The 25694-nt window shown below is 37.5% G+C and overlaps 1 protein-coding gene across 5 annotated transcripts in view; it reads right to left on the reverse strand.

Moving 5' to 3' along the window:
* The window catches only part of PTER (phosphotriesterase related), a 61638-nt gene that overhangs the window by 33464 nt on the left and 2480 nt on the right, over nt 1-25694 (reverse strand). For 3 of the 5 annotated variants that reach the window (XM_058180913.1, XM_058180909.1, XM_058180911.1), the window contains exons 2-3: nt 4779-5233; nt 2962-3423 (exon numbers count right to left, since the gene is read on the reverse strand). In XM_058180913.1, the coding sequence (XP_058036896.1) occupies nt 2962-3423; nt 4779-4871 (555 nt within the window). In that variant the 5' untranslated portion in view covers nt 4872-5233. The remainder of the gene's footprint in view (nt 1-2961; nt 3424-4778; nt 5234-25694) is intronic. The other 2 variants (XM_058180910.1, XM_058180912.1) reach the window with 1 other exon arrangement.

Here is a 25694-nt window from a genome sequence, read left to right on the forward strand (position 1 = left end):
CGTGGGAAAAATTTGGGTTAGAAATGTTAAATTCACGAGGCACAGAATCTGAGGAAAATTTTTATAAAATGTTTTATAGATGGCATCTAGATCCTAAAAATTATCGTATGTATCCAGAAATGCAAGCAAAATGTTGGAGATGTAATTGTGATGACGCTACATATTTTCACATTTGGTGGACTTGTAAGGACATAAAGGCCTTTTGGATAAAAATTTGGTGGATTTTACAAAATGTTCTGAAAAGAAGATAAAGTTCCTGCCGTAATTTTTCTTGTTGGGAATTATTACGGATTGTACAGTAATTGAGACTAAATTGATTTTAAATCTAATAACTGCAGCAAGATTACTAATAGGACAATATTGGAAGAAAAAGAAGTACCAACAATAGAAGAATGGATATTGAAAGTTGCCAATTTGGCTGAGATGGCGAAGATATCAGCCTTTTGAAAGACAATACGCAAGAAAGATACTTAAAGGAATGGAAAAATGGATTGACTATATTCAACGAGATATCAGACTAAGAGTTATCAGACTGTTTTGAATGATTATGATGTATTATTTTGATTGCTTTTGGGCGGAAGTTAGGAATTGATGATTGTAGGGGTATAATTAAGTTGGGACGAAAATTTTTTAGCATATGTTTGTTTTATTTTTAACTATACCTTGTGTTCGTTCCGGGAAGTCGGGGGGGGAGGGGGGTTGCGAAGGGAGGGGGGAGGAGGGGGGAAAAGGGGGGAAAAATTTTGTAAAACTTTTTGAATAAAAAAAAAAAAAAAGAAACTGAAATACTCTGGCTACCTAATGAGAAGGAAGGACTCACTGGAGAAGAGCCTAATGCTGAGAAAGATTGAGGGCAAAAGAAGAAAGGGACAATAGAGAACGAGGTGGCTGGATGGAATATCTGAAGCAGTAGGCATGAGTTTAAATGGACTCCAGAGGATGGTAGAGGACAGGAAGGCCTGGAGGAACGTTGTCCATGGGGTTGCGATGGGTTGGACACGACTTCGCAACTAACAACAACGTCTAAAAAAAACCCTCTTTAAAAAAGCCCAATTAACTATTTTTTTAAAGCTCCCCCCCCCCAGTTATTTACCTAATTCAAGGGACAAGGCAGGCAGATTGAGTTGCTCACCAATGAGATGGATTGCAGGCAGGCAGATTCAGTTGCTAGCTGATGCAATTGATTGCAGCAGCCCAAGCAAAGCAAGGCAGGAGCAAGCCCGAAAGAAGCAGTAAGTAGGCAAGTGGGGACCGGGCAATTGGGTGGGCATGGGCGGGAGTGGGTGGGCAGGGATTTTTGCTACCGGTTCTCCGAACTATCTGCCCCCCATCGCTACCTGATTGTGCAATCCGATTCGAACCGGGAGCATTTCACCCCTGGCCTACCTATATGTCGCACTGAGAACCGTGATAGTGCATGCAGAATCTCAAAATGTAACCTTAATATTTTCTTAATAAATTAAGAATATATCTATATAAATAAAAGTAGTTTTATGGATATTTATCTTGAATATTTCCTATGATGTAACTGACAGTTTTGGGAGTATTTCTACCATGTGTTTATAAATAAAAGAATGCTAAATATACCCATTCTAAAAGCTAACCGAGGTCACAACTATTTATAAATACAATAATAAAAATAATTTTCTGACCAATATATGAATTTAACAATCAAATTTCATCCATCTGACAAGAAAGCACACTGGAGTGACAGTACTGTTGGCAAGGGTATATGACAGAACTTAATATAAATTATATGGCAGCAACCACTGATATTCCTGTCTCTCTCTCTGACCTGTATTCATTTAATAAACATTTCACTTAACAATAGTGCAACTCAGCTGCTAAATGAAGAATGGTTGCAAGACAGAATCAACATAATCGTATGAGTGAGGAAAAAAAAATCTTTTCCTGTCATTGAACAACAAATAACCGTTACTCATACAAGACACATAATAAATATTTCAGGAATGTACAGATTCAGTCCTGACTGAAGAGTCATTTGTAACAAAAATATGCTCATTTGAATAGAAATTCTATATATTAAAGGGCATGAAAGCTACATAAATTAAAAATTGTTAGTGTGTTACTGAGAAAAAAAATCACAATTAAATCAGTTTGTGCTTGACATTTAGTTTTTGCCTAAATTATTGGAAGGAACAACAGCTCAGCTCCTGAGATACATGTGAAAGAAAGACTAGATTTTGTACAACAGAACTTAGTGCAAACAAGGGTCCTCTGTTATTTGTTAAAAATGTGTTCAATCTTTTGTGTTTATAGGTTTAAACAGATTGTTTTTGCATTTCTGCTCTAATGCAATCATCTAGAAATATTTATCCACCCATAGATTAAACCCTTCTTTATATATGAGTGTTGTATCTATCATCTATTGCAGGGATGTCAAACTCAAGGCCCGGGACCTGGATCCAGCCTGTGGAGTGTTTAGATCTGGCCTCTGGGTTTGCCCTGAAAACAGCGAAGAACTGGCCCGTGGTGTCTCTGCCAGCGAAAACGGAGGACGGGAGGGCTGTGTGCGGCCCTCAAGAGCTCAATTTTTGTTGGCAGATAGTTGCAGGAGGCTGTCACAGCCAAAAATGGAGCTTACACGGGCTGCGGGTCCCTCCCAAGCTCTGTTTTCACTGGCAGAGGGATGCAGGAGGACATTGGAGCTGAAAACAGAGCTTGCGAGGCCGCAGGCAGCACCCAAAAACTCCGTTTTTGCTGGCAGAGGATTGCAGGAGGCTTTTGCAGCCAAAAAGGGAGCTTGGGGCGCCCATTTTCACCGGCAGAACACTTGGGCCACAATGGGCACCCGGACATGAGTGATGTTGAGATGACCATGCTCCCCAAGGTCAAACACAACCCTGATGCGGCCCTCAATGAAATTGATTTTGACACCCCTGATCTATTGGGTTTATTCAGGAATGGTTGTTCAGCTTATGACATCATTTTGATACCTACCTTTTCCACAGTCATAGCTTTAGTCTCAGAGGAATGAGTAGCATCTACGTAAAAACCTGCCCCAGCAATAACATGGACACCAGTTTCTTCTGAAAGCTGTTTTAGTATCTTCACATCTCGCATTATCCCAGTGGTGGTGTTTTCTACTATGCTTCCACCTCCTGCAGCCTTGTAATGAAGGAGCTCTTCTCTCACAGCATCAGTCTCTTCATAAAGCAGAAGATTCTCTTTGTGGCTATAAGGGTTCTGTTTAAGCCAAAACAAGTGCTTCATCTCAATGGGTTTTTCAGAAAGAACTTCTTGACCTGGAGGTGGTGGATAGTAACAGCAGCTGAAGCCCATTGTCAAGTGTTCATGCGTCATCGTGTAGCCCAGTTGGCTAGGCTCTATCAGGCCCAATACAGTCTGAATTTTACCCTTCAGTGAAGACATTTCTTGCTTTATTGTCTTAAAATATGTTTTCTAAGGAAAAAGAATGAAAAGCAATTACATATTAACAAAGACACCGTAGAAACATGCAAGAACTTATTTTAAATATTTTTCTTCTATTTTGCTATTAAGTAAAAAAAAACCTGGACTTTTATGAAAAGAATGATTTTATTTATTTCACTGTGGATACTAGGGACGTTAAAACTATTTTGTCATATACAGTCCCTAATATGGTTTTACAATATTTGATAAGATTTCTGGAATCTTTTGAAGACTGAAAGATAAATTACAGTCAGCAAATATAGCTGCTGCTAATAAATAGATATAAGTAGGTTGAATTTTCCTTCATACTTATTGCCTATAAATCTATGTTATTTGAAATACTTGCTGGTTGCAAGTATCTATGAAGCATAAAAACAGCAAAGTTTACAGTTCATAAAAATAAATAAATAGTGAAAGTGATACTGGTTTTTCCCTAGTCATTGCTTCTTGAACTCAAAATTCGCAGCTTACACTGATCAAACACACCAGATATTTAAAAGACCTAAGTAGTTAACTTATAACTGCAATTGTACAATTGTCTAACTGGAGACAAGGAGTATAAACCATCAAAACAATACATTGCTAAGAGAATAAAAGGAATATACAAATGCAGATTAAAGACTTTTTTTCTAATAGCAGCGAAGTATGTCATATGCTAAATTAATTGACCAACCATTTTTGCATCATTCACTTGCTGCAATAACAAAAAATAAAGGGACATAGGAGGATCTGTGTAGTTTAGGAAGACAAAATTGCTGCAATAATCGAGGGGAACTGAACAGGCAGAGAAAATATTCAGCAAGAAAAAAAATCTACACTTTTTATGCAGGAGATATTTTCAAGATAGATATAGCTGCTTTTAGCAATAACCCAGATGTGGATGAAGGATGAATCTTATAAACAGCATAAATTATACCAAAAAGTGGCTTCCTTTCTGAAAAGTCTAGAACTTTTTTTATTTTATTTCATTTCCATTTTGCTAAATAAAAAAGTCTCTAGGAGGCTTATAGTACCGTTAAATAAATATTATTTTAAATTTAAACAAATTAAATTTGTTTTATTAAAACAAATTAAATACTGAACATTTACAGTAGAAATGCCATTAGTTAAAACGGAGTAACAATATCAATAAACCAGCACAAGAAATGACGGAGTCATCTAAACCTTGACTGGCTATTCACCAGGACTGGGACAGCCACAGAAAAGACCTGCTTCCTCCCTTCTACCCCAAAATCATGGGTGAGGGGTGGGCTAGACCTTCATGGTTTAACTGCACTGACTGGGTAGATTCTTTGTAATTTTTACAAAGCCATGAAGATCTTAATAGCAGGGATGGTTCTACTTACCTTTATTATCAGTTTGCAACGGGAGCATGTGCGCTGCTGTGCATACGCAAATTGTCTATGGTGACATCCGGATAGGTGGGTGGAGCCTCCCATTGCTTTTACTACTGGTTCGCAAGAACTGGACTGAACTGGGAGCAACCCACTGCTGCTTTATAGGTAATTATCAACATATTAAATTGGAACCAAAACAAACAGGCAGCCAATATTATGCCCATAGCTTTGCAGCACTGCTAAATGGCTTCATTTATCAGCTTCTGTGCTTTCACATTCTGCTGAACATCCTCAAAAAATAGAGGTTTTGTTGCACTCTAGAGCTAAGAAAAACATGAGTTGTTGTTGCCGGGGTCCGGTTGCCATTATCATACAAAACTAGATGAAAGGCTTCCTTTCCAACCATCTTCTTCTTTGTTCTATTTTTCTGGATTTTTGCCACAACAGCACTAAGCACTAAACAGCTAACAACATATAAAAATATTATCAAAATATATATTAAAACAGCATTAGAAACAAGCAGAAGCCATGAACCGAGAAGCAGATTAAGGGTCAGCGTGACTCTGTTTAAAGCTATCTGGGATTCAGATCCAATGGTTTCTGGACAAAAATAATTTGGTACAATTTGAGCCAATCCATAATAGCCTGAAGATACTGGATAAGGATACAGAAACATTAATTCCTTCTCCCACCATTTTGTTGTAAGCAATCCAGAAGGATACCATAATTGATAGTATCAAAAGTTGCTGACATTTCCAACAGACTAGGACAGATCCTAACAAAGGTCATGGATAAGGCTGATCAATTCACTTCAATACTATATATGACTCTGAAACAAGACCATAAACAATAAAGAAATCAGTTTTATCCAGCGTTCTCTATTATTTTCTAAAAACCTTTCTTAAACATGGACGTTTGGGCATACAGGTAGACTTACAACAGTTCATTTAGTGACTGTTTGCAGTTACAATGGCATTGATAAAAGTATTGATAACCATTTTTCACACTTACAACTATTACAGTATCCCCATAGTTCATGATCAAAATTTGAACATTTGATAACTGACTCATATTGCAGTGCCCCAGGGTCATGTGATCACCTTTTGCAACTTTCTGAAAAACAAAGCTAATAGAGAAGCCAGATTCACTTAACCTTGTTACTAACTTAGCAACGGCAGTAATTAACAATTGTGCCTTTCCTTGGTCTTATTTCCCGTTGCGTCCTCATTCTCGCCCCCTCTCTTTCCTGTTGTTTTCTTTTGATCAGTGGTGAAATCCAATTTTTTTTACTTCTGGTTCTTTGGATATTACTTGGTGGGCATGGTGTGGCTTGGTGGACGTGGTAGGGGAAGGATACTGCAAAATCCCATTCCTTCCCCACTCCTGGGGGAAAGGATATTGTAAAATCTCCTCTACAATGCTGACCCCTCCATGTTCAGACCTTGCCTCTACCGGCTTCCAGATGCAAAAATTTGGTCTGAAAGAACAGAGCCCCATTCTCCTGAACCGCACCACTGTGACGTCACCCAGGAAGTGATCTTATGTCTGCATATGTCTAAAATGATGTTTTTTTATTATAAAAAACATTTTTAATTTCTCTTAGGGGCGTGCATAAGAGCACAAACGTGCCTACCGTTCCTGTCCTACTGTTTCTTTCCCTATGTATATACACGTTTTTAGTACCTCATTTCTCCTCATATATACGTTCATATATTTATAACCTTTTATGTAACGCTTGTATATATTGTTATGACAAATAAATAAATAAATAAATAAAATAAATAAATAAAATAAAACGAGACTAACCACAGAGTACTGAGTCTGTGTAGCCAATTATAGCAATATGTGTGCTTGATTTTTCAGTTTATCCACTTAAGTACTGCAGACTCTTGTGGCAGGAAGTTAGTAAATTAAATACCATTGCTTAAAAATACCTAACATCCATCAGATTGCTTTTTCCCTGCATATTTCAGTCACTCGTACATGGTGACTAAATTGTGTTTTTTTTAAATGGCTTTCCTTCTTTGGAATATAATTAAAAGTCTGACAGCAGACAATTTACACATTTTTAAAATGAATAACATTGAAGAACCAAACAATATTTAATAATGTAGCAATTCAACAAGATCACTGAGAAAAACAATAGTAAATAATATTGATCAAAAGCACAAAATAGCTGAAGTAACTTTTATAGTGTACTTGAGAATTTAGTCTTATAGAGGAATCCCTTATTAAATTCAATGGGTTTTACTTCTGACCAGATAGCATAATCTTGTACTACTTATAAAAATAGGATAATCATATAAGAAAATGTATCCACATTGCCCTACTTGAAAATCCCTTATTTCCAAAGATACTAATATAAGAGATAAACATTTTGCTCATGATGAAAGTAACCGGATATAAATAGGAAAGCAAATTCTCTGAGTCTTTAAAAAAAATATCTAAGTTTTACCTTGCATTTTACTGACTAGAGCCTGTAAATAAACAAAATACAAATGAAGATCTTTCAATGCCAATAATGTTTAATTATGTGAATCTTTGCATGGTTTGATGATTTCATATTTTGTACATAAAATTAGTCTTGCTTAACTATTAAAATTATTAACTAAACCTAAAAGGCTTATTTTTTAAAATGTACAGTTTAATTTGATATGTCATACACAAAGTTTTAAGCTTGTTAGGAGAAGTTCAAAATATGTAAAAACAAAGGTTATCGTTCCAGTACGAACAAGGGCAAGAAATCAGCTTTTGCAACCCCAGTCTTCCAACAGTTAATAACTAATTCCAACCTTTATTTATAGTCCATATTATCACTAAGCAAAACTGATTATTTCGATTCATATTTGCCTGCTGGACAATGCAAAAGCTTGAGGAGATAGTTATAAATTCTAATCAGCCAAAATGATCAGTTATGAAACAAACTACTATTTAATGATGTCCAGAGGATAGGACTAACTGGAGCATACATTATTGATCAAACAGGAGCCCTTTCTGACTGCCTTTTAGTTCATAATAGCATAAACATTTCTTTGTTACTTGCAAAAAAGCTCTCAGAACAGATTTTCAGCATTCTTCTTTTGCATATAAATGCAACAGATAAAGAGAGTAGAATGTCCAAGATGTCCATTACTTCTAAGGAAAATTAACAAACCATCATACTTGCACTGTATGCAAAACATTAAAAAAACACATGTAGAATCTATGTCACGAAGCAAATAGTTACTAACTATTTGCAAAAATATCATTATGCCATAAGGATATATGGTTTTCAATTTGTTATGACTTATATATGTTATCTCCTACCCTTACTTTTAATAATCAAAGTTAGAAAAAAAACTTGATTTGGAAAAAAAAATGAGAGTGATGAAATGCATCTGTTCTAAAGACAAATATCAGTAAAGAATAGCACCAAAGAAAGTTTATAGAATATGGGCCAAAATGCTAACTTGCTGATTGAAAACCCTACGTCAAGGTTCCAGAAAAACCTCCTCTGCATAAAAAAAACTCAGAAGCCATTGTCTTTCAGAGTTCTTTACTAGCATAAGGAAACTGGCACATGAGATGAGTGAAATTCCAAAACTGAACTTCCGGATTCTTTTCCCAGTTATACAAATCCCAAGAGTCCCACCCCCCTAACCCCTTTGCTAGTCACATGGTCCAACATTCTTCCATTTTTTCGAAACCTCCTCATGCCACTTCTTTTGCAGATGTGAACACAATCCGACCTTGACCGCTTGAAGAATGTTACCATACCCCTCAACCCCCCCTTCTTCCCCTCAGGGGAAAAATGTGGCAGCGCCTGGAAACCTAAGGCCTAGTATGGTTTCCAGGCCTGACAGGCGTCCCCCTTGCAAAAGAAGCTATATCCTAGGAAAGAAAACAAAGAATTAATAAAGAAGAGTGTCAGTGGTCCACACTTCCCTTCTACCCCCCTCTCCCCACTCCAAGAGGTTTTTTTAGGTTTGTCAGGGAAAGTGTCGTGAAATTGCTTAATCAAATTGTCCGCATTTACTTTCCAACTTTTGACCCAAGTAGATTCTGATAATGGATATCCCTTCCAGTGGACTAAATATTGTAATTGACCTCTGTATAGTCTAAAGTCAAGGATTTTCTTGATCTCATAGTGGGTTTCTGTGGGATGTAGGTGTTCATTAAGACCCGACACTCATGGCTTCCTTGGGATGAGTGCCCCGAGCCGAAGCTCTAGTCACTCTTTTATTGAGACAGTATAGCACAGGGAGACACAAGGAACAATGGCATTGCAACATTTCCTGCCAGGTGACAGCTCCTGATACAGGGCAAGGAAGTCACGGAACAATACATTCTATCTTGAGACATTCATTATATGCTATATGTCTTAACTTAAACCGCAGGCTTTATCAAGATGTAGTTTTACACAAAGCTATCTTATCTGCCATGAGGGCAAAAGGTCTAACCGACTTCCCATGCATTCCTGCACGTACCGGCAAAAGCCATTTTATTCCCACAGTTTCACCTTGGATTATCAAGGGTGGGGGTGGGGGCGGGAGGTAGAGGTCTAAGTCCAGATTGTCTAGCAGGTTTTAATAAGCTGCTATGGAATACCAAGTGTATTTTCCCCAATATTCGAGGGAGTTTGAGTTGGACGGTAACGGGATTAATAATCTTTACAATGGGGAAAGGGCCCAAAAATTTTGGATCAAATTTTCTGCTTGGTATTCTCAACCTTAGATACTTAGGAGATAAAAAGACTTTATCCCCAATGCGAAAAGGGGGTTGAAGGGAACGGTGTTTGTCAGCTTGGGCTTTGTATTTTTGAGCTGTTACAGCTAAGGCCTTTTTTGTATTTTCCTACCCTTTTTTCAATGAATTCATCCAGTCTGTTAGGGAAACGGAAGTGGGGGGTTGCACAGGGAGTTCAGGCATTGGAACGAAGTCCATGCCGGTGGTTATCTGAAAAGGAGTTAACCCTGTGCTGCTGTGTACAGCATTATTATATGCGACCTCTGCAAATGCTAACAAATCTGACCAGTTCTCTTGTTGGTAATTTACATAACACCGTATGTATTGTTCCACTATTGAGTCCAATTTCTCAGCTGCCCCATTGGTCTCAGGATGGAACCCAGAACTAAGTCCTTGAGACAACCCAATGGACTGTAGGAACTCCTTCCAGAATTTGGCTGTGAATTGAACACCCCTGTCGGATATTATCCTTTTAGGAACTCCATGTAGTCTGTAGATGTGTTTCACGAAGAGCTTTGCTAATTTTGTCGCAGATGGCAATCCGCTGCACGCAGTGAAGTGGACCTGTTTAGAGAACAAATCCACTACGGTCCATATCCCCATATTTCCCCCACCAGGTGGGAGTTCAACAATGAAATCCATGGCAATCTCCTCCCAGAGTCTGGTGGGTTTGGCCACGGGTTGTAGGAGTCCAGGGGGTTTCCCTGGTCTGGACTTCATGGTAGCCCTACTTTTTTCACTAGAACTATTTCTAGTAGACAAAATAATGGCTAACATCTCCAAGGGGATTTTTAAAGTGTGAATCATTAAAAACAAAATGCTTCTTTTGTGTAACCTTTGTTCATTTTGATTAAACTCAAGTTGCCCCCAACTCAGACAATAACTCTTGGTAAGATCCAGCCTCCAGCCGCCTAAAAGTCTGAGAAAAGTTCAGTGATCTGATGCATACTTATAGTAAGGCAAAATGGGAGAAGAAGCTAATGATGTCTTTTCTTATTCATTAAATGACATTTTAACATCAATCTAAATTATATTTTAAATATCAGTTTTAATTCTATATTCACACAAATCCTTCCATTGACTCTAATTATAAATGTAAAAACTTCTTATGAATTTATACTGATGAAAATTCTTTTTACTCTTAAGTAAGCAGATATTTATACCTTATTGAGATTCAGAATCGACAAGGAGGATGAGATGCTTTTAACCCTTTGACTTGCACTGCAATTATACATGCAATTCACATCTACAATTTTTATTGATAAATAAAATATGAATTGGCATTCTAATATCATTTGACATCAGCATCTTAAGGACTGAGTTGCCATATGTTTATTATGTTTATTGCTTTCTTGTTTACTAAAAAGTTGTGCTTATGGAAGTTAAGAATAAACTACAATAAAGTGTAAAGCAACATAAATTTAAAATAATATTAGAATTCCAAAATTAGTTTTAGGTACAAGTCTAATCCCTTTTTCCTACCAAATTCTATATTAAAATTAATACAATATAATACAACTTCACATGTACTATCTGTGCTCAAGTTTCTAGCCAATGCATCACAAATAAAACAGAAATCGAACAAAAATAACTCTCTTGCTAACAGTTAACAATATAAGACATAGCATAAAGCAAAAGTAATTTAAAAAACTGGAAATATCTAAAAGCTGTTTTAAATTTATAGATTATTATTTATCAGGCTGAAGTTTTCCTTAAAAGCATGAACCTGCTACACTGTAAATAAATATACTGTACAACTGTATAAATTAATTGTGAAAAATGTTAGGGTAGATTCGCATAACATTTGAACTATTTCTTTGCAATATATAAGTCAACATCTGTCCAAGGTTATTTCAATCTGAAATGATGCATGCTATTTTAGTTGTATATAGCAGGTCTTATTATATCAGCATAAATTCAATAAACCCAATTTCTTTAAGGCTTCCATCAACATCTCAAACTTTTGACACTTCTTTTAGTAGAAAAATCTTGACAGTATAAATCAGTTTTCTTTTCCTGTTCTTGGTTAGAGATTCATAGACTGAAATATAATTTCAGAGGAATTACGCAACCATACTTCTTTTCTTATCACACTACATATGTTAGCCAGCTAAGCAATGTAAGAATGTATGTGCCATGTCCAAATATATTTTTAGGAACATCCATTTTCAACAGAGCTTGAACTAAACTTAAGCTAAGTTTTATTTTAACACTAGACAACCAGAGATCCGCTGTGACATCCTTTCAGAGATATTTGCTTAGTTAAACATAGAAAAAGAATGACCGCATATGGGCAATGGAAATGAGAGCAACTTCCAAGTTCCTGTTAGATTACCCATTGATGTTGCTTATGGAAAACTGGCATTGGGCATCAGAAATCACCCCTTTCTTAGGCTGACCTGCAGAACTTCCTGTCATCTTGCTATGGGGAGGAGTAACAAAGGGGACCACAGATCACAAGAAAAACTGCACTCCATTCCCCATTCATATCAGTCTCTTCCCTCCATGACTGGCGAGGCCTCCTCCAATGACTGGCGGATGGTGCCCAGCCTGCCTTATCTTACCAGCAGGCATCCAAGTCACTGCTTCATCCTTCCTTTGACACACACCATTTCAGGTTCAGCTTTGGCTCCAAAGCAGCTGATCGCCATTCACAGATTTTACTACCAGCTGATTGAGCACAAGGTCAGAGTGAAGCGGAAAAGAGAATGAGAAAATGCTTCTTGCATTTTTTTTCCTGCACCATGCAACCTATATATTTCTGGGAAGTGCAGCTGGAAGGTGAAGCAGTATGGAAGTGGTTATAAATTTGCCAAATTTCATTTCCACAGAAGTCGTGAGTCCCAAATTTTGTGCATTAGCTCACAAGCCCATTTGAGATATACTGATTCAAAAATTGTTGCCCTATGATGTACTGTTTTACTAATTTGAAGGCTACAAACAATCAGATACAAGAGTTTTATGTATAAACTATTGTATATAAGTCCTCACAATTACTGTTAGTTTTTAAGGTACCATATATATTTTTGTTGCAGAGAACTTAACTACTTTACTGGAAAATATAAATACATTATAACTACTATGTGCACATCTTATATTTTATTTTTCTACTGTTTAATATTATGTCTGGCCCAACAAACAGATCTGAATATATATTACTCCTTTTCCAGTAACATACTCCATGTACTAATGGAGCAGACTGGTCCACCATGGTTATGCCAAAATAATTTTGAACATCCTCAAGTTGAGATAAAACTAAATTGCAGTGTTTCAAAATACTTTTAGCAGATCAGCATTAAATTGTCTTATATTAATTTTATTTTTTATTTCTACATACCAGTAGAAAAGGAGTTCAGGGAGAGGCAAAGAAAGATCAAACTGCTACTGAATCAAACAGAATAATTTTAATTTAGAATTTATCACTTAAGCCAAATAACTCTGAATGTGACCTGTGGAAAGTTAATGGTGCATACAGTAGAGTTTTCAGAATCACTAATTAATATCTCAATCTATAAAACGTTAGAATAGTGAAATTTAAGTAATGTGCTTTTTATTTTCAAACACGCATCTTTATATCCACATACAGAAGAATGCCATCAGAATGATTTCTCAATATACTACAACAATATAAATATCTTTGTTCTAAATATGTATGTATCAGCAGAATAATCCACAGATTGGGTTAGCTAGAATTAGATAGTCCTCGATACACGATTGGTTGCTTAAAAGACATTCAAAGTTATGATAAACCCCCAAAAGTTATTTACAATCCTCTTTCAAAGTTACAGCCACAGTACTCCCGATGTCATTAGCCTTTACAACTGATGGCAGGGATGCTGCAGCACCCCTACCTCTCTCCCCTCATCTTGCCCCATTGGGACCCTTCTGGCCTTGGGCTTATTTGGTATATACAGTCACTCATTGCACACTTACATTTTTAAGACCTCCAGATCTCAAAGTCAGACAATTATCCCTGGATTATATAGCTGCCTTCTGGAAGTTGCTGACATTTTGGTCCACCCACATGATGGCTTCCGCAAGGCCACCATGCAACCCACAGATGAAGTGTTTATTTTGCTACCAGTTTACATGGTATTGTGCAGACCTTGTTAAGGCAGCAAAACAGTAGAGTTTATTCAGTATGAAATCTAGAGATCTTGAAAAGTTAAATGAGGATAAAGGTGTGGGGCCTGGTGGGTGGCAAGGTTTAAGGTCTACAGGGACTTAGTGGAAGGGCAAAATGGCCTGTGGGGACCCAGTAGGCAAGGAAAGGTTTGCAGGGACCAATGGGGGAGAAAAAGGCCTGCAGGGAACCAATAGGGATGCAAAGCATCGTGAACCTCTGGGGGGGGAGGGATAGGCCCGAGACAATAGACCTGGTCCTGCACTAGGCCCCTAAAGGCTTTTCCCACGCCTGAGGCATTCCATGCTCTGCTTAACAAATTGCACATTTGTTTAATGCCACATCAGACAAAGCATAGAATAGGAATTGTTAAGCAAAGCCACTAGCAAATGTAATGCATGGACTTTATTACAGGCATATCTCAAGGACTATCTATACCCGTGATGGTGAACATATAGCACACGTGCCCAAAGTGGCACACAGAACTGAGTCGCCTGGCAAGTGCAGCACCGCCCATTCCTCTTCCGGGTTTCTGGTGTGCATGCGTGTGTGATGATCAGCTGGCCTTTGTGCTTGCATCAGTACCGGAAACTGGAAGAGCTGGTCTTCCATTTTCCAGCGTGAACATATGCACTGGCCAGCTAATTGGCGCGAGCACATGTGTGGCAGTAACCTGAAGACTTGCTAGCCAGTGCGCATGTGCACATTGGAAACCACAGAAGTACATTTTTCAGTGTGTGCTCGCCAGCTGATCGACGTGTGCGCATGTGCAGCAGTAACCTGAAGACTTGCTGGCAGTAATGTGAAGAAACCGCAAGTACATTCCCCTGCACATGCATGCTCCTGGGCAACTCCTATTCTTGGTCTCGGCCCAGACGTTCGCGCACACAAAGTGCTCCCTTTTTGGCACTTAGTGTCCTGCGAGCACGCTCCCTTTTCGGCACTTGGTACCGAAAAGATTTGCCATCACTGACATATACTATAATACTGTTTGGAAGAAATTCCACTATTTGTACTATTGTAATAACAATGCTTGTTATATTATTACAACCCCATATATAATTTCTATTGTAATTCTGATTTGGTAAATATGTCTTAATTCTATTAGCATTATGTATATTAAATATATATTAAAATATATTATATTATCAATAAAATACAAATTATAACAATTCTAAATCCAAATTACTTTGAGCCACAATATTAAGTTGCAGATATAAACTTTGTTTAATTCTTTCAGGGAAGAAAAAGACTGCACCCACTAATTCTTTGGAATTTTTGCCTTCAGTACATCAATGAACTTTTCAGATAGTTTACTGAACAAAATAATATCAAATATTAATATATTTCTAGTGCGTAGAGTTGTTACGCTTAGGGTTCTGGTGAATTCTTCCCTGAGAAAGCACAAACAAATGTTGCCTTGAAATTTCAGGCCATTTTATTTGTATTTGCTTTACTTAACTCGAATACAATAATGAAATCAAATGACAAGAGAAGCACAATGCAATATTTTAATGTAAATTTTACTGAGTCCAATGAAATGTACTAGAATTTATTCAAATATTTTTAGAATAGTTGCAAATTGTTAAAAAGATAATATTAGACTGCAACATTTGCAAGAATAATGCTTCAACTCTTTTTTTTAAAGGCAAAAAGAACTGGACCAGTTATAAAGCTAGGTAGAATATATTAAGTTACTGATTTGAAACGATGAGCAGAAATTGATTACATATATTCTGCTTGAACTCTATTACAATGTATAATGGTATCAATACCTTGGCCTTTTCAAGTTTGAAGAAATAAAAAATAATATTGGACTATTCCATTTTTTAAAATGAAAAACCCAGTTCCTATTAAAAAGTTGGTTTCTAACCCCGAAAAACATATAAAAGTGAATATGAAAATCTGACAGTATACCCACTACTTGAATTGATCATATCAAGATATTATCCTAATAAAGAATTTGATTTCTAAAATATATGGCCAATATATTTATTTTCTTTTTGGTGGAACATTCAACACTTTTTAAAATATGTACAGATTTTTTAGACTAAGTATTTACCACTTTAATTAGAACTATTTATTTAAATTTCTCTTTAAATAACTAAAGTAGCATTAAAGCAATTTAGTGTGGAATAGTTTGGTCCAAACAGACTCTAGTTTTCCAGCAGAAACAGCAATTAGAGAAGCAATAATTTACTCTTGATCTAAGTTGATATTCAATATTTGGAATTTTTTACAACTATTCAGCACAATGGAAACCATGTGGCTTAAGTCATTTAACTTGCTGGAAGGAATGGATGGTTTTACAGTTGAAAAATCTTTCTGTGAAATCCTAATAGAAAATGGCTGTCCAATCATTTGCCTGGGCCAGCACTGAGTGAAAAGGAATTTTTTGAGCCACATATATAATACCCTTAATGTATATAAATAAACAACTTCCTTTATTTTTAATTATTTTTATTACAACATTGTGAGACTGTCCAGAGTCAAATGAAGGCCGCAGGCACTGGGTTGGACATGCCTGATCTGAAGTTGCTGCAATGTCACCTTATTTTTTTCTAGTTTGAAATTTAATTATAACAAACAATACTTAAATACAGAGTGTTTTTACAACACATTTACTATAGTCCTTAAAGTATTGTTTGCTACAATTAAATTTAATATTTGCACATTATTTTAGGCCATAAAATTATTAGGTGGTGACTGCTTATTCCAGTTCCTTCAATGAGTATCAGTATCATCATCATCATTATCATTTTAGCCATTGTTTATCCACTGCGGGATGAAGGCCTTTTTTGCATGCTTCTAACCAGTACGATCCTGAGCTTTATTTTGTCAATTGGGCCTGCAATACTTCCTAATGTTGTTGTTCCATCTTGTTTTAAGTCTCTTTCGTGGATACTTCTTATCAACTGGGATCCATTCTAAGCCTGCCTCAGTCCACCTGCCATCAGTTCTTCTTGCTATGTAATCAGCCCATTTCCATTTCCATTATTTTACTCTCTTGATGATACTGTATAATTTCTTTTGTTCTCTAATCCATGGGCAGGTCTTTCTATCTTGTTTTGTAATATCGAGCCCGTATCTTTCCATGGCTCTTTGTGCCACTTGTAGCTTTTGTATTGATTGTGAGGTTAGTGTCCATGTTTCACTGTTACAGCAGGCAGCACATACTGATCAAAAACTTTTCTCTTCAGGCATAGCAGGAGGTTTTCTTGAAAATTTTGCTAAGCTTGCCAAATGCTTGTCAACCACATTTAACACGTCGTTCAATTTCCTTTATTGTATCACCTTCCATTGAAATCTGTTGGCCAAGGTATATGTAGTGATCTACTACATTTATTCTCCAGATATATAACAATATTTTTAAAATGAATTTATTAAACATAACTTGGCTATTTTTCAAATTTATTATGAAGCCAAATGGTGCTGCTTTGTATTTGGCTTCATGCATATGATACTCTTATAAGCACCATAAGAGAAGTGAAGTTATACTTTGGCAAAAATTAAAAGTGGAAGAAGGACGGCATTAGTTCCAATAGACTGCTATGGTTTATTTTACATTAACCTTCTGAAAACCATATTGATATTTCCCCTGTGGCAGCGCAAAATCATGTAAATTCATCACTGCAGGCAATATATTTAGCCATGGCAAAAATTAGACAATCCTGGCTGAACAGAGTGTTAATGCAACACATTTACCATTGTCCTTTTACAGTTAAGAATGATTGCATATATAATCTTTTGACTGAATGATGCTAATTGCTGGCTGTCTTGACTAATAATTAAGTTTCCAAAGAGCCATAATCAAAAAATTAGATGCCCCTCCATTAAGCAGTTATTTAATGACAAAACAACTTCAGTCATAATTTTCATAAATAAATTTATTTTATTTTATTTTTATTAAATTTATTTCAAAAAGAGGGACAGAGAGCATCTTTCAAAAGAATGAAATCAAACACCACTGCAAAATTTTAGTTAAGTCTGTCATAGATTCCTTTACAAAAGTGCAGTAAGCCATCTATAATCTAAAGTTAGAGAATATTTTACCATTTAGCCAAAAATAATTTGTTGATGGACAATACTACTTAGCAGTACAATTACAATATCATCATCAAAGCCAAGAAAGCAATCAGTACCTTTGAAAATTGCCTCAATTTCTTAATGGGCTGAATGAAACTGAAGTTAAAAATGACAAAAGAAGCATAGTGCTGATAAACATAAAATTAAACTGAGGGAATGAGTTCAATCTGCTTTTGACAAAGCAGACCTCTCTTTGAAAGGACACATTCATATTTGTTGAAATTATAGTTGTCAGTACATTCACAGATAGAGGCTATGATCAGGAAAGTCCTAGGAATAAATAAGACAGGATTTAATTTACATGCAGGATTTTGAAGGAAAAAAAAGACTCCTAAATACATCATGCTTTACTGAATTGTAATTTCATCTACAGCTTCAGCTGCAATTCTTCTGCAGTGGGTCAGATTGAGCAATTATTCATCCCTCAATTACATCTCATCCTGACTACTGCAATGCATTCTATGTGAGACTTTTCAATGGTGCAAAATGTGTCAGGTTGCTAATTAGTTCAAGGCACAAGGATCATAATGTCTATATTGAACAATCTTTAGTAGTTTACAGTAGGACACACTGTACAGGTGAAACTCAAAAAATTAGAATATCGTGCAAAAGTTCATTTATTTCAGTATTGCAACTTAAAAGGTGAAACTAATATATGAGATAGACTCATTACATGCAAAGCGAGATAGTTCACGCTTTGTCATAATTTTGATGATTATGGCTTACAGCTCATGAAAACCCCAAATTCACAATCTCAGAAAATTAGAATATTGTGAAAAGGTTCAATATTCTAGGCTCAAAGTGTCCCATTCTAATCAGCTAATTAAGCAATAACACTTGCAAAAGGTTCCTGAGCCTTTAAATGGTCTCTCAGTCTGGTTCAGTAGGAATCACAATCATGGGAAAGACTGCTGACCTGACAGTTGTGCAGAAAACCATCATTGACACCCTCCATAAGGAGGGAAAGCCTCAAAAGATAATTGCAAAAGAAGAAGTTGGATGTTCCCAAAGTGCTGTATCAAAGCACATTAATAGAAAGTCATGTGGAAGGGAAAAGTGTGGAAGAAAAAGGTGCACAAGCAGCAGGGATGACCGCAGCTGGAGGGGATTGTCAGGAAAAAGCCATTCAAAAGTGTTGGGGACTTTCACAAGGAGTGGACTGAAGCTGGAATCAGTGCATCAATAGCCACCACACACAGACGGATCCTGGACATGGGTTTCAAATGTCGTATTCCTCTTGTCAAGCCACTCCTGAACAACAAACAACATCAGAAGCATCTTACCTGGGCTAAAGAAAAAAAGAACTGGTCTGTTACTCAGTGGTCCAAAGTCCTCTTTTCTGATGAGAGCAATTTTTGCATCTCATTTGGAAATCAAGGACGCAGAGTCTGGAGGAAGAATGGAGAGGCACACACTGCAAGATGCTTGAAGTCCAGTGTGACGTTTCCACAGTCTGTTTTGATTTGGGGAGCCATGTCATCTGCTGGTGTTGGTCCACTGTTCTTCATTAAGTCCAGGGTCAACGCAGCTGTCTACCAGGAGATTTTTGAGCACTTCATGCTTCCTTCTGCAGGCGAGCTTTATGGGGATGCTGACCTCATTTTCCAGCAGGACTTGGCACCTGCCCACACTGCCAAAAGTACCAAAACCTGGTTCAATGCCCATGGGATTACTGTGCTTGATTGGCCAGCAAACTCGCCTGACCTGAACCCCATAGAGAATCTATGGGGCATTGCCAAGAGAAAGATGAGAGACTTGAGACTGAACAATGCAGAAGAGCTGAGCTGAAGGCCGCTATTGAAGCATCCTGGTCTTTCATAACACCTCAGCAGTGCACTCCTACATGCGCCTGGCTGAGGTGATAGCCACCAGGAACGTGACCTTAAAGGTCAGAAAGTGTAAGCTGACACTCCATAAAGGCTCAAAGGGTGCAGATATCAGGGCCTGCAGGACCTTAGACAAGTCCCAAGTTGGGTACCTATGAATCACTGGTGGTTTAAGGTTTGCCGACCCCTTGAAAAACTTCTGAATGACTGAGTGATGAGCCAGAGATGTTTGTTCCCTACACCCCAGCACTGTAGATAGGGCTGCTACTTGCCGACATATGGTGTTGTGTGACAGGCCCTAGTCTAGTCTGTCCTAGAGAAAGTCCAGGACTGTGGGAACTGATGCTGAGATGGGCGTGATGTTCCTTTCAATGCACCATCTAGCAAAGGCTGTCCACAAAAAATTGTAAATTCTATTTGTAGATGGCCTTCGTGAGGCCTGAACTGTCTTCCTTACCCTGGAGGAGTAATTGTCCTTCCTCAGGAGGCTCCTTTCAAATGCCCAGACAGTCAAGTGGAGCTACTGTGGCTCTGGATGGCTCAAGACCCCCTGGCTGAGGGAGATTTTCTCCTGAGGAATCCTCCAGTGCTGAGAAATTAAAATGCCTTCCAGATCCATGAACCATGGACGTCTGGGCTAGTGGGGGGGCAACAAGCAAGACCTCCACCCTCTCCATCAATACCTTCCCTTATGACCCCTGAGATAAGAGGGAGAGGCGGGAAGGAATATAGCAGTCCCTTGGGCTTCGGAGGGTGTCGCAAACCTGGTGAATATCGTGGTAACTGAGCATTCATCGGGGAGGCGAACAAGTCCGCCACTGGAGACCAAACTTTTTGGTCAGTTCCTGGAAGAGATTAGGATTTAACTTGCATTTGGTATGGTCTACTGTGGACCTGCTGAGGCTACTCCCATGATGTGCTCTGCTCTGAGGAAGAGCAATTGCGTCTCCACCCAAATTCCCAGCTGCTCGGCTTCTATCATGAGGACCTGGGAGTGGGTGCCCCCCTGACGGTTTATGTAAACTTTGGTCGTCATGTTGTCGGTGAGAACCAGAATGTGTTGTCCCTGAATCATGTCTCTGAAGTGCCAAAGGGCTAGATGTGCCACCTGAAGCTCCAGTCAATTTATGTTGTGGCTCAGGTCCGCCTGAGTCCAATGGCCCTGAGCCATGTGATTCTGAAGTTACCCCCACCCCCAGCCAAAGAGGCTGGCGTCCAAGCCTTCTAAGGCTAGCAGGGATTTGAGGCTGTGTGACTGGCAGATAGTTACTACTACGGTCTGTAATCGTGTCAACTACAGGTATGTCTAGCCGAAACTAGGCAGAGACTACGTTCCTCTCTTGAGTCTTGCCTCAAGCTTTCAGAAAGCAGGTATGCCCAGCTGTGACTAGGCAGGGACTTAGTGTGTCTTCGGAGGCTATTAATAAGCCTCTGGAAGTAGTGACGTCATATCGGAGCCATCTGACAGCTCACGCTCACCAGCTAAGGCAGCCAGACAGCCCAAAAAGAATCCGGAGAGCACGGTGGCACACTGTGGCAATCTCAAACTTTCGGAAGTTTGGATGACAGGTTGGCAGCTCAGCGAGTAAATCGGAGCGCGTGGTGGCAAGCCGCAGCTGCTTCGCGATCCTGCAATTCCAAAAAACCCTGTAATGCAAGAAAACCTGTTATGAGAGTCCACAATGCTAGCTGACATGTCTCTTCAAGGCTGAAACCGAGCTGAAACTGGGCCAGAGAAGAGAAGGACAGAGGCATGGCCAAAAGGTTGACAGCTCGGTCTCTGCAGGAACAGATGATTCAACCCATCCTTGGACACTCCCGGGAGCTCTCAGGAGAATTTCCTATTCACATTTTTATCCAAACAATTCCCATTCTTCTGTTATTTCTAATACTGCCATACAAATCAATGGAAGGTGACAACTAGACATTTAATCTGATACATTCAATAGTAATAATCTAAAATTGTTGATTCTCTTCAAGTACTTCATATTTTACAAAATGTCAACGCATCCAACATTTATTTATAAACATATTTTGGTCATTTCAAGTCTACCTCATCAACATTAGAAGCTCTGGAATTCCTGCTTTTGTAAATGAAATGTTTTTTGTCTGCCCTTATGGAAAATATATTATCATCATCAACAATTTCCAATTCTACAACATCTTTTTCTGTAAGTTTTTTGCCAAGGTAAAATATGGAGAATAAAGTTACATCAGAACAGTTCTTAATCTGATGTCATGGGGTATTGATTTTAAATGCCTGGTTCTCTATACACATTTAAATTAGAATGGTATATATCTAGTCTAGTCATGACACTTATTTTCCAATGTTATCCACAAGGACAGTGTTCAATCAAGAAGTCAGGGCTGTAACTTTTCAATTTATCTGCATCACCAACTCTCATGGTGCCTGAAACTGAATGCTGGCAAAAATGGAAGCGCTGATCTCAAAACATAACCTGCTTTTGACATATGGGTATATACTTACCAAATCATTAATAATGGTAAACAACTTTATTCATCATGCTACTATTCATCTTTCGGTGACTCAGAATTTGTTCATAATTCACCAACTAGACTTACATTCTACAGCAAAGCTGTCAAACCCCCAAATGTCACTTTCTAGGACCGAGGGATAGTCATCTATTTTAAATCAATTAGGATGCTATGCTTGGCAGCTGTTGCAGCTTTTTAAAGCCAGTCCCTACTATTATGTTCGGCTGTTATACATGAACCCAAACCATTAAGTACAACCAATGTTCTCCTGTTCCCCAAAGATGTATACTACTAATGTATACTACTACTTAAGGCAACACCTTATAGCAGGGGCTTCAAACTGGCAGTCCATGGGCCAGATGCATCACATGCAGGCCATGCCCACCCCCGTTCTGCAAAGGAGAAAAAACATCACAATACGTCTTGTGTCATGGCAAGTTTGACACTTGTGCCTTATAGTGATGATTGTTAAAGGCTGTCCACAATTGACAAACTGAGAATCACATGTTCTACTTTCTGCGGTTCTTTCTTTTAAAAAAAAAAAAATTTTCATTTTAGTAACAAAAGGGAAAAAAAGCAACATATCATTTTGATGTTTAATCAATCCATCTCAAATTATAGTTTAAATCTACATCTGGAATTTCAGAGCTTAAAATCCAATTTTCACCGCACGATTCTAAATGAAGCATCTCCAACAGATGGTGATCTAGTCTCTGCTTGAATATATCCTCTGAAGGGGAGAATATAGACTCAATGGGAATCAGTTCCACTATCAAATTGCTGTTAGTGCTAGCAAAAAATGTTCTTACATTTACTAAAAATCTGCCTTCCTATAACTTAAATTCACTATTCCATGTCTTGCCCTCTTCAACAAAACAGAATAGTTTTATGACATCTTTTCAAATACTTAAAGAGTGCTATCATTCTTAAGCGAAGAACACTGCATTTGTCTATTACATTTCAATCTGTTATTTCTTAACCTTGTGATATCATTTTCAATTGTATTTCTTTCTTTTTTTGTGATAATAGGTTTCTCATCCAATTTTGGGTCATTTCTACCATGTTAAATGTTCTTAGATTCTCTCCATCTAATTCATTAATAAAAATTACTGAACTGCAGAGATTCAGGACTGAATTTTTGTGGTACTCAGGGAACACTTGCTTTAGTATGATGAATAATTTACTTAATTTATTTGAGTCACCATTGATTCCTTGTGACTGCTTGAACAAGTCCCCCTAGTTTTCTTGATAAGATTTCCTTCCTAGGGCTGAGAAAGAATATTTGGTCTATGATTGACTTTTGTGCCCAAAAAAGGACTAGAACTCATGGTCTCCGGGTACCATTACACCAAATAGGCTCTTAACTATGGGTAATTACTCTATGATTTTTAATATCTATTTAATACAAAGTTTCTAATAAGGATATTCCTGATTATGAAAATGAAATAAGGTTAGTCTAGACGATAAGTATTTCTGACAAATCCATATTGTGCCCTGGTAACTGCCATACTGATTGATAAGCACATTGAAACAATTTCTTTGTGATACACTTTAGAATCCTGCCAAGTATCAATGTCACACTGACTGATCTGCAGTTGCATGGATTCTGCTTTTCCTCTTTTAAAAGATAGGGATCTTTGTGCTCCATCAGTCATCTGGTACTTCATAGTAATCCATGATTTCTTAATACATAACTGTTCAGCTGTTAGCTAGTTTCTTGAGTACCATATGAAGCAGTTTATCTGATCTGGATACTTAATTTCATTTAAAGTAAACATGTCTTGACAATATTTCAAGCTTCAATACTGCCACTTTGTAGTGCTTAGAAATTCCCATTGGAACAGTTACTTTTTTTTGAAGAGAAGTTCAACAAAAATGCAAGTAGCCCTGCCCTCATTGACTGTATGTTGCCTTCTTAAGCATATCTAGGCATATCAGAATATGCACATATTAATAATATTAATAATTATTATTAATATCAAACTCACACTAAACTTACAAGCTTTTTTTGTAGTTTTCACCTAAATGCCTGTATTATAAGGTATCCATAGCATTTTCATATTGTCATATCGTTTAGGGGAGTAAGAAGATCCTACCTGGAGAAGACAACTCCCAAAGTACTAAAGGCCCAAATCATACAGCATCTTACAGGTTACAACCAGCACCTTAAAACTGACCCAGAAGCGTACTTTTGCAATATTATTCTGGTAAACCAACTACAGTTGGTCAATGTGCAAGCAGCTGCATTTTGGGTCAGTTTCTAGGTTATCATAAAGAGTAGCCCCACATTGAGTATATTGTAGTAGTGTAACAACCTGAGTTACAGTTTCAGCTATTTCTATTTCAGGAATTGACTTAACTGATGAAAGTGGCCAAAGGTTCTTCTGGATAAAACAGCTTTCACTTGTTCCAACAAGAAATCAAAGTCCAAGAAAACAGTCAAACTGCACACAAGCTTTTGTAGAGGCAGTGCAATCCTGTCCAGAGCAGTAACTGAATGACTCAAGAGTTTCTCTACCCATTTTAGTTCCAACTTAAGGAATCTAAGTAGTCCAAGGGTCTAACATTATTCTCCCCAAGGATTCAACATCTTTTTCCTCAAAACCAATTAAAACTGAAGCTAATCAGGAAATAGTGTAGTGTTTTTCAATCTCAACAACTTTAAGATGTGTGGACTTCAGTTCCCAGAATTCTCCACCAAGTATGACTGAAGAATTTTAGGTACTGATGTCCAAACATCTTAAAGTTGCTTAGATTGAAAAATGCAGAAATGTTGAAACTATATAAACAATGTTTCCTTTGCTATCTGTTCATATTTTATAATTCCCACCAAGTAGGAACTTTTTTCTCTTATTTTTAACATAATTAAAGGAGATTTAATGTAGCTATTGGCGTAATTTGGTAACCATTCTGAGATTTATCCTGTCAATATTAATTTCTACAAATCTAGACTATCTGTGTACAGTAGTAGTCTGGTATCATTTCCTAGGTATATTCTTAACAAAGCTCAGTAGCTTTTTATGCTATCATCCATTTTTTTCCTTTTCCCCCCATGGAAACTGTTTGCAATGGTGCTTATAGTATTTCCTTTTGTAGAGACTCCCATCAATCTGAAGCTCCTTTTCCCATTACGAATCTCTTACCGTAGCATTCCATAGGATTATTTATAATAAATATATTATTATGTGTAACATAAGCTATCTTTTCCAAACATTCTGCCAGAAGCATATAAAATCAGAGGAGAAATAAAACTTTAAATATTTTGATTGTATGGATTTTTGTAAAAATAAAATAGAAAACCTCAAATGAATGATTTTATACAGGAAGTAAGACAAGATGGATGGACTATGCACCCATCTTCTTCTGCCCGCTACGAAATACATTGATCCAGCAGCCTATTTAAGAAGTTTCCTTACCTTCCTTCTAGCTGGCGCCACTACTAATACAAGCTATTTATAAAAATAAATAAAATAAAATATCATAAGGAGATCAGCAGGGAAGCTACTGCTCAGTTACTATCTTGGCTCAGCCCCCACTGCCACTATACCTATCTAAACATTTCCTATGATGAATATTAAGTCCTCTTGTGATTAAAGCTGCCTGCCCCAATTCCTCTGTGCTTACAAGATCATTCACTTTTATATATTAGAGTTGTGAGGGCTTCACTAA

This window comes from Ahaetulla prasina, chromosome 4, assembly GCF_028640845.1.
Source record: "Ahaetulla prasina isolate Xishuangbanna chromosome 4, ASM2864084v1, whole genome shotgun sequence".
Taxonomy (NCBI): Eukaryota; Metazoa; Chordata; class Lepidosauria; order Squamata; family Colubridae; genus Ahaetulla; species Ahaetulla prasina.